The following is a 10,094-nucleotide window of genomic DNA, read 5'->3' as shown; positions in this document are numbered from 1 at the left end:
TCCGGGCACGCCCCGTGACGTCACTCATCCGGCCCTGGAAGTCCCGCCCAGTGGCCGGGCCTGGGAAAAGCCTCGAAGGGCCAGTGGGTGGGGCTTGTCAAAGGGTGAAAATAACTCCCTTGTAAATCGCGCATGTAGCTATAGCTAACCTGAGAAATATACAAGCAGGTGAATCGTTTTCTAAGTTTTAAAGTGTATTTATTCACTCAGTCACTCATCCACCCATTCATCGGTTTGTGCATCCAGCTGTCCATCTTAACTGTCCGCTCAGCCAAAGCTTTGGGGCGTCTCTTGTGTGCCAGGCGCTGAGCTGGGTGCTGGTGAACGCTCAAGTCTAGTGAGCAAGTCTGACAGTAACAAATGTTTACACCCATCATGCTTTTATTACAACCGTGATCAATTCTAGGAACATACGGAACCGGCTGCCGGAATAAAGAAGTGTTGAATTTAGATTGGGGGCTCGGGTCTCTGGAGAAGTTACCTTCCAGCTGACTCCTGAAGCAATAAAAGTGTTCCAAGCAGAGGAAAGAGCTTGTGGAAAGGCATTGAACTTGGCAGGCTCTTGCAGGGTTCTGGGAAGGGAAAAGAGGCCAGTGTGGCTGGAAAAGAGTTGGGGGAGGGGAAGCGCAGTGAGGTAAGACTCTGGAGATTTGGGGGAGCAGATTATTAAAGACCTCAAGGGCCAAAATAAAGTAGAACTTTATTCTAAGTGTGATGGGCAGCTATTGGTTGGGTTTTTGGGGGGAGTGTCGCTTGATCTCCTTTGTTTTCAGATCTTCTTGGCCCTGTGTGGAAAATAAATAAGAGTGAACAGAAGGATCAAGAGTGGACACAGGGTAACCTCTTAGAAGGACTTTGTGGGTTCCCTGTAGGCCTGAGGGTAGTGACCTGGATGCTGAGAGGAGGGCCATGTGGATGGAGACTGGTGAACAGACTCAAGAAATAATTAGAAAATAGATCTACAGGTTGCCTGGTTGCTCAGTTGAATGGGGTTAGATGGGTGAGGCAGAAGGAGATGAAAATTAAATCCCTTGGTTGGGCAGTTACTTATAGAGTCCCCTCTGGAGGCCAGGCACTGTCCTAGTGCCGCTGACTGGGTTCAAGTCCTGGCCTGTCACTTGCCAGCTGTTTTCCTTGGGGAAGTGACTTGGCATCTCTCTACCTTCATTTCTTTTCTGTGAAATGAGGATCCTAATAACATCTAAGGAGATTGTGGTAAGGATTAAATGAGGTGATATAAGTAAAACCTTGGATCTGGGTGTTTGGGACTAGGTTCTGAGGTTCCTTAGACTTGAATTTGGGGCTGAGTGTTTGGGTCTGCTTCTTGAAGCAACCAAGGCTCCATTCTTTAATTTTTTTTAAAAAGGATGTTCTCTTTTTAAAACTTTATTTTTAAAAAATTTATTTATTTTTGGCAGCGTAGAGTCTTTGTTGCGGCATGCAGGGTTTCTCTAATTGCGGTGAGCTGAGGCTGCTCTCTAGCTGCGGCATGTAGGTCTCTCTTTGCGGTGGCTTCTTTTGTTTCGGAACACGGGCTGTAAAATGCAGGCTCAGTGGTTGTGGCGCCGGTGCCCCAAGGGATGTGCAATCTTCCCAGACCAGGAATCAAACCAATGTCTCCTGCACTGGCAGATAGATTCTTAACCACTGAACCACCAAGGACATCCAAGTCTCCATTTCTTTACTGGCCTTTTACAGAAAATTAAAACAGGATGACACGCTAGCCCAGTGGTTCCCACACTTGTCTGTCTGCACATAAAAATCACCCAGAGATTTTTTCTTAACTTCCAAAGCCCAGGCTACACCCCAGACTAGTTAAATAACAATTTTTGTGAGTAAGACACATATCAGTATGTTTTGATCCCTCCAGGTAATTCCAGCTGTAGATAAGTTTGGGAACTGCTGTGGTAGCGAGAAAAAAGGAGGCTCCTTTAAAGTGTGGTCAAGGAGGGCTTCTCAGAGTAGGTGATGTTGGAGTGGACACCCCAGAGTAAAGAAGGCTATCATTGGAAGGTCAGTGAGGGTAGGGGGGCCCCTTTGGTCAAATGTCTAGCCTAGGTTCCTACATACCTGGAGGTGACTTTGGGCCTATTTCTTTGAGCCATCAAGACCCCATTTCTTTACTGATGTGCTGCAAATGAACCTCCCCTAATCTGACCTCCGTGTGGCTTCACAGAACCTGGAAAAGGTGTGAGCTTGCCTGTCAGTCCTGTCCGTTTCATGGAAACCACAGAGGGAAAGGAAATAGAAGGTTGCTCTGGGCCTCTTCATAGGGTCTTCCTAGGGCCTTCCTCTCCCCCTGAGCCAGGAAGTCCACGCTCCCTAACCTTCTGCCCCTCCCCCAGAACCGGCTAGCTTAAAGGAAGTGGCTCTTCAGTTCTTCACAGGAAGCCACAGGCCTCCTCTGCCTCTACTCCCTCCAGCTACTGCTGACCCAAGCCCTCTCCTGGCCCAGGTCCCCTTCAAGGCTGGGTCCAGAGATGCCCTGTTCCAGGAATCATCATCTCCTGCCCAGACAAGAAGGGTCTGTGTGGAGTGCTCCTCTCATTGCCTTTAAATCCCGCATGACTCAGGTCTGGGAGCACAGGCTGTGAGCCTGGAAGTGAAACCTGGTCACAGGGTGTCCTGATTGCTGTGGTCAGGAGTTTGGAAATCCCAGCATTGCAGGATCGAGGGCCTAGAAGGAGAGGAGAGGGCAGCCCTGCAGGCATCCTCAGAGTTGACCACTCCTGTGAGCTTCAGGAGCTCCTGCCGCAGAGCCGGCGCAGAGCCTGAATCATTTTAGTCTCTAGCATCCTTGGTGGGGCTGGCCCCAGGGAGAGCTGTTGATCACAGTGGAGCTGCGGGAGGATGAGTCAGGCTGAGGCGGCTTTCAGGCTGAGACGGCACTGCCACCTGGTGGTCATACTCGTGCATAGCACAATGGGATTGTGGGAAGCCTGCCCTGAGAGGGAGTGAGTGGACTTTCAAGGGTCTTGGGGGCCAGAGGGCTCCTTAAAGAATAAAATAAATCTCTAGATAAAGGGACTTTTATCAAAGAGCAAGACACCTCTGACTTGAGCACTTTGGAAAAACATTCTAGGTCTAGATGAGAGTCCAGCTCTCCCCATCCTCTGTTTTATAGACTAGGATCTTGAGGTCCAGAGAGAAATGATGATGTCAGGGGACCTCAACGTTGTTTTCCATCAAGTCAGCCACGCAGATGGGATCTATTTTTGGATTTGTCTTAGGGTGCGGTCCCAGAGTGAGGAACAGCCCTGCTAGTTTCTAGCCACCCTTCTTTGTGACCAAATAGGCATCTCTCAGCACCATAGTCACCGAAGTTGGCACTACAAGGTGGCTTTTGGCCGCTTCCAAAAATGAAACCTCAGAGGGCTGGGACATGACAGGCATAGGGGATTCAGAAGTCTGTGCTTCAGGCTCAGCAGTTTTAGAGCAGGAAGTGCCCAGAGACACTGATGTCCAACCTCCCCTTGTTTTAAAAATGAGGAAGCTGGGACTCAAGGAAGGCAAGTAACCTTCCTTGAGTGGGCAGGGTGAGTGCCCCATTCTGGAGCTGAACCAGGATTTGGTGCTGTGTCTTTCTGAAGATCATTGCCAAGGAGGAGTCCAAAGGTGATTAGCATCTCCTGACTTGTTGCACTAGCGAATTCTGGGTTTACATTCATCATTCTGTCTCATACTTTATAGACAAGGTGACTGTGGTCCATGAAAGTTGACAAGGGCCAGGATGGGTGAAAAGAGATGGGGGCAAGGAGGTGGTGACAGGGAAGGAGAAAGGGGGGGTCATGAATATTCTGAGGGGCTTCTAATTTGTATGCAGGGGGCTCCAAGTAGGTAGGAACTGGATCTCTTCCACTGCAGTGTCCTTAATATTTGGCACAGTGCCAGACACAGAGTGAGTGCCCAGTAAATGCTGTGGAATGAAAGTCAAGAGTTATCCTGCACTGGCCCAGAGGGATCCTGTGATAGGCAGAGGATCACCTTAAAGACAGGTCATTGCCAGTGTCACTCAGCTTGAGAACTGCTGAGGCCTCAGATCTAAAATCTGGGGCCAGAGTCGTCCACCTCTCTCTGGCCTTAAATGCTGTTCAGGACAATATGATATCTAAGGACGGTGTATGCCCCTGGGGGCAGGATGCCTACACTTAGGAAAAAAGAAGATCCAGGGCTGTGAGCGCTAGAACGTAAACCCAGGCTCCAAAGTTAGATGATATAATTCTTGGTTTTATTTGGCTGTCTCCTCTTTGCTTTATGCAAGTCCCTAGTCATAATAATGGACATTTACTGAGTGTTTAGCATTTGTCAGGCATCATGCTAAACTCTGTTCATGGTTTCATCTAATCTCATAAGAAATGGCAATCCACTCCAGTATTCTTGCCTGGAGAATCCCATGGACAGAGGAGCCTGGTGGGCTACTGTTCATGGGGTCACAAAGAGTAGACACGACTGAGCAACTAACACAGAGAGGCTATTATTGTTCTCGGTTTACAGGGAAGGGAAGTGCAGCACAGGGCAGTGAAGGAACTTGTGCAGGGCACGAAGCATGGTAAGAGAGGGCAGGCAGCTTTGAACCCAGGTCTGTGGGACTCCAGAGGGACACCCCGAACCACTCTGCTCCACTGCTTCATGGAAAACTCAGCCTCGCCCATGCTAGAGAATACTGAGCAAAAGTTAGGGGCCTGTGTTTGCCTGACCACAGCATTAAAGGGGGTTGAGGCCTGCATGTCAGTGACAGCGGGTATTATCAAGGGCTCCCCAGGAAAAGAACAAGTGGTCTAGCCCCTGCCTCCCATGAAGGTTGGGTGAGGTGAAGGGACAGGTGGATGGAAGGAGACTGGCCTCAAGTTCAATTCTACGCACATATATTGAGCACCTGCTGTATGCCAGGCACTGGGGAGGCGAGATGAGAGAGATGCAGTGCCCGCTGTGAAGGGGCTGAGGGAACACACTTCCATCTCTGGGATATCAACTCTGTGGACAAACTGGGGTGCAGTTAGCACGCCTGGGGGAGTGTGATGCCTGAGACGTGGGCAGAAGTCCACCGAGGTGGGGCTCAGCTGATGCCCTGTGGTGACTCTCAGGGCAGGGCACTCAGCTCAGCTTCCGCTCCTGGAACAAACTGTGGAGATCTGTGTGTTTGAGGTGCCGGTGGGGCCTCCAGCACCTGTGCCCCCTCTTTCACAAACCCGGCTTCTCTGGGGCCCTGGGGCGAGCCAGCTGAGGCCAACAGTTTGCCACCCGCAGGGCGGCATCCGACCGGGAGACAGGAGCGAGCACGATATAGCCTCTTAGCCGCCTCTGCACGTTGGCAATCCAAGGAGAAATTCTGGGTTAGAAGTGGGGTGGGGTGGGGGAGGCCTGAGAACAGCTGGCTGGGCCCTTTAGTGACCGGCGTTTGTGGTTCACACATGGCCACTTCCCCGGGGGTGCGGATCTCTCTAGAAGGCTGGTCTGGAATCGCGGCTGGCACGCCCACTCAGGCCGGAACCAGAGCTCGAGTCTGTCTCTCTCTCCATTAGTGCCAGAACCACCCTGAGCTTTACTGAAGAGTGGTTTCCGGGGCCTCTTTGCCCTTCTCCCCTCAGCCGAGGTCCTGGCACTCTGGTTCCCTGGACAGGCCTCCCGAACCTCAGATCTTCCCAAGGGCTGGGCCTCCCCTTCCCCCTCAGAAGGCGTGTGGGCTCCAGCTGCAAACTCCCCACCCTGTCCCCAGAGCTCTCTAAAGGAAGGGAGGCCTCGCTGACCACCCCCACCCCCCAAAAGCTGCTCTTAAACCGTTTCCCCATGACAAAGGGAGACCCGTCTAGCGCTTCTTTGGGGACTAGAGATCTGGCTTCTCCATCTCTACCTGATCAGGGACGTAGCTGGAAGCTTCGCTCACTGAGAACAGATCTGCCTCCCCAGGCACCCTGTGAAATGGAGCCTGGGCGCCCAGGCTGTGACAGGGGTAGCAGGAAGGCTCTGCCAGGAAGGAGTCCCGGAGGACGAGGTATGTCTGAGGTGGGTTGTGAGCTTCAGAAGCACGTCCTAGGCCGAGAGACCAGAACACACCAAGGCTCAGAGGCAAAACCAGCTGGTTGTGCTCCAGGAGCTGTGATGGGCTCTGGGGAGGGAAATGGGGGTGGCGTGTGTGGATGAGGCAGACCAGAGCCAGATCTTGTTGGGCTTCTCATAGCAACCACGACTCACAGCAGGACTGAGTGTTTTCTGAGAGACGTTTATTCTGTGTGTGTGTGTGTTTTTTTTTTACCTCGGTCATTGCCAAGTGTGACAGAGGAAGCTCTGGACTGCAGCTGGAAAAGGAAGACAAGGAGGAAGGCGGGGCTTCCAGGCAGCTGCCGGCTACTTCTTCTCCTTGCTCTCTTTCTGTCTGCTTTCGACTTGCTTGTGGACAGTATAGCCCAGAAAGGCCCCGATCTTGGCCATGAGGGCACTGCCACCGCTAGCGCCTGTAATGCAAATGACAGCCCGGTTTGGAGCCCAGGCACCAGGCCCGGGAATCCAAATGTCGGGAAACAGCGGGTCAAGTGTACCCTTTTTATTTCCAGCTAGAGGAACAGAGGCCCAGAGGGGACAGGACTTCTGCAAAGGGACTCCCATCGCCACCCTCCCAACTTGCCATCTCAAATCCGAGATGAAAATGACAAAAATAAGAGCGCATTCTCTTCATGTCTGCAGTGGACACACTGTACTATTAGTAACGCTAACCGCCTCCTTGGTGGAGGCCTCAGTGGGTGCTGGTGGTTTGCAAGTGAGATATGTCAAGCTTCCCCCGCCATGTGTGACAGGACAACCTGTCACAATCCTGTGACATGTGAGAGAACGGCCATCTCACAGCACAGCACTGCTGCTCGGCTTGCCCACACCCTTCCTCTCCCACCGCTGGGGGTATGGCTCAGGCTGTCTTCCCGCTGCCCCCGCCGAGAAGGGCCCTGTCTTCTTGAGCCGCTTCTTTGGGCTTTTGTCATCCAGAACTTAGGGAAGATGGAGGGGAAGGCAGAGGGGCAGTCTGTCAGGGGTGGTTTTTCTGAAGGATGTGGGAGGCCTCAGAGAGAGGGAGAGAGGGAAAAAGAAAAGACAGGGCTGGGCAGGGAGACAGAGAGAGAAGTGAAAGCATGTTTTCCAGAAGCACCACTCTGTGCTCTGTATCTGTCCCCGTAATGATGCTCAAGAAATGCAAGACCAGGCTGAGCATGAGATTGAATTGGGTCACTTCTCCCCGGTTCGTTGCCACTCTGATTTTCCGGGATGGATGAGATTCATAAAGTGTTAAACTGAGGATGCTTATCCTGGTTAACGGGGAAACTGAGACTTGTGACTTGGCCAGAGCATCAGTGAGGCCTCTGGCTTTACAGGCTGAAAGCAAGAAGGCCTACTGACTGGGCTTGAATACTGGCGGTGGTACTAACCATATGGGAGAATTTGAGTCAATTCCTTAATCCCCAGGTGGGTGCCTCAGTTTTCCCACGGTGTGTAGAGCCGAGTTAGGCTGTGGAAAGGGCTCAGGACAGTAAAGGAGGCCCCTGGCCTGGGTGTTCCCTCCTCCAGGAACCCCGCCAGGACTCACCCAGGCTCTGCAGCGTGGCCACCAGCCCCCCGGCCGGCACTCCGCCTCCGTTCGCCACGGCCGACCAGCTCATCAGTGAGGAGGCCAACGAGTTGGCGGCGATGCCGGTGCTCGCGAAGCCCAGCATGGGCAGTGCCGCGGCCATGAGTCCTGGAGGAAGAGGAGGGAGGTGGGTGAGGGACGCCGGCTGCAGGGCCCGCCCGCGTCTTCCCGCGCTCCCCACCCTGCAGACCTACCGCCTCCAACGGCCATGTAGGTCACCATGCCCCAGAAGCTCGAGTCGCTGTTTTCCTCTGAGTATCTTTTTTCGTCTGGAAGGAGAATGGACAAAGCCCAGTGGGGAGCAAGGTCCCTTATTCTGTGCCAGAAGCTCCAGACCACCCGGACAGGTAGGACCACCATCCTCACATTTTGGAGCTCCTCAGTGAAGGATAGCGGCTTTTCCCAGGTCGCTGGGCCTGGCACAGAACTGGCTTGAATACATTTCGAGAGAATGGACCAACGGACAGAGAAGGGATTAGAACCTGGGACTCTGGCTACAGGGAGCCCCCGACCCCCACCCCGCGCTGTCCATTGGAATAGCTCCTCTCATTCAGAGGCATGCCTGAGTCTCTAAACGAGGGATCCTGAAACTCTCCGCTTCTTTATCCTTAGGTGCCCCAAGATCCTTACCTTCCTCCTCGCAGCAGCCGCAGGTGTAGAGTAGCAGGTAGCATAGGAAGAGCGATACCGCCTTCTGCCGCATGGTGGCGCAGCTCAAGGCTTTGTCACCGTATCTGGGTTAGGGGCAGAGGAAAGAGACGGTCCCCTTATTGGAACCACGCCCGTTCGGTGGTAATTCCCTTTCGATTCGAGGATGAGTCCACAAAAAGCAGCAAGATGCTCTGAACTGAGCCCAGGACCCCCTCTAAGGAGCCGCAGGCTTTTCGTTTCCTCGCTGCACCAGCGGCGCTGATGTTTCTGCCACTCTATTGGTCGTGAGAATTACAGGAGAGAATCCCCTTCTGGTACTATGCCTGGCATGTACTTCACCAGAAGTCAGCTAGTATCCTTACTGTGGTTTTTGTACTTGGCTTTTTTCTGGATGTGTGACCTTAAGCAGGATGCCTGGGACTTCTTTGAGCCTCAGTTTCTTTAACCCTAAAGTGGGGATGTTAATAGAGCCTCTTTTAGGGGGCGGCTGTGGGTTTTTGCAACTGTGCACCCCTGGATCCCTAGCATTTAGAACAGTACCTGTCACATAGGATTTTCTAAACAATGGTTGTTGATAGATTTATTCTTCCAATGCATTGAATATGTACAGGCACCAAATACTGCCTCAGATTAACTTCATTTTTCAGAAAGCAGAAAGGGGTAAAGGAACTTGCCCAAGGTCACACCCAAATCCTGCAGCCTAGACACACACTCAAGACCGTCAGAATCCAAAACCTACGCTCTTTCCATTATACCACAAAATAGAAACACAGTTCCCTGCCCCCACCACAGTTTACCTTTAATGTGATCTTTGTCTATTCAATGCGTTTTCCTTGAAATAAAAACAAACAAGCAGAAATCCCCCAAAACTTCCCCTGGACTGAGCACTTACTCAGCACTTTATGGCACAAGGTTAATTATACCTATAACAACCTCATGAGGTAGGTGCCATTGTTCTCAACCACATGTTATAAATAAGGAAACTGAAGCTCAGAAAAGGGATACTTCTGAACCTACCCAGCTAGGAAGAAGCAGAGTCAAGATTTAAAGCCACAGATAACTGATGCCACACCCACACTTTGAACATCTGCTTCCAATCACTACATCTATCCTCAAAGATAAACTCACCATCACTTTAGAGCCTATAATAAAGGGGTTTCAGAAATCATCCAGTCCTTTGGGCAGGTGGAGTAGCTTGATCCTCATGTTTACAGAACTAAAGCCCAGAGAAATGAAGTGACAGGGTTAAGGCCATAGACCGCTGACATGGCACCTATAAGCTAAATCTCACGACTCTTTGGGTTTTGCAACCCAAGCCCCTAAAAGCCCACCAACCCATCCCTTCAGACCAGTCTTAGTCCAAGGCAGTCAGGAATGTAGCCTCCCTGAGGAATGGGCATTCTAGCTCTTATGGAATGAGGCTCCCAGGCAGGCAGCCTGGCAGAGGTTGGCAGCTTGACACCCACACCTTATAGCTTCTGGGTTTACCTTGGAGGAGAGCAGAGAAAGAATCTTCCTGCCTGGATGGAGCCTGCTGCTGGAAGGAAGCAGCAGTGAAGTAACAGTCCTCAGGCTGGTTTTTTATAGCCCTTTCAGATTGCCTCTAAGTGGCCAATCAGCATCAGAGTTTCTAGTTTCAGTTTCCTGTTTCAGTTTCTCGCGCCCTGCAGCATCTTTTCTCCTCCCTTCCAGTTCTGCTCAGGGACAGCATCTCTGCTGAGCTGCTGCTGCTGCCAAGTCGCTTCAGTCGTGTCCGACTCTGTGCGACTCCATGGACTGAAGCCTACCAGGCTCCTCCATCCATGGGATTCTCCAGGCAAGAACACTAGAG

At 51.9% G+C, this 10,094-nt stretch overlaps 1 protein-coding gene across 2 annotated transcripts; it reads right to left on the bottom strand.

Annotated features, from left to right (window-relative positions):
* Positions 1–6,200: 6,200 nt before the first annotated feature.
* Positions 6,201–9,807, bottom strand: IFI6 (interferon alpha inducible protein 6). Of its 2 annotated transcripts, none has more exons than XM_010802541.4 (5): positions 9,752–9,807; positions 8,243–8,346; positions 7,807–8,043; positions 7,571–7,720; positions 6,201–6,452 (listed from the first exon to the last, which is right to left on the bottom strand). In XM_010802541.4, exons 2-5 carry the CDS (start codon positions 8,313–8,315, stop codon positions 6,346–6,348), a joined length of 567 nt encoding a protein of 188 aa, XP_010800843.1. In that variant the 5' UTR covers positions 8,316–8,346; positions 9,752–9,807; the 3' UTR covers positions 6,201–6,345.
* Between the last annotated feature and the right edge of the window lie 287 nt (positions 9,808–10,094).

This window comes from Bos taurus, chromosome 2 (assembly GCF_002263795.3).
Source record: "Bos taurus isolate L1 Dominette 01449 registration number 42190680 breed Hereford chromosome 2, ARS-UCD2.0, whole genome shotgun sequence".
Lineage (NCBI taxonomy): Eukaryota > Metazoa > Chordata > Mammalia > Artiodactyla > Bovidae > Bos > Bos taurus.
This window is presented reverse-complemented; position numbering and strand designations above follow the sequence as displayed.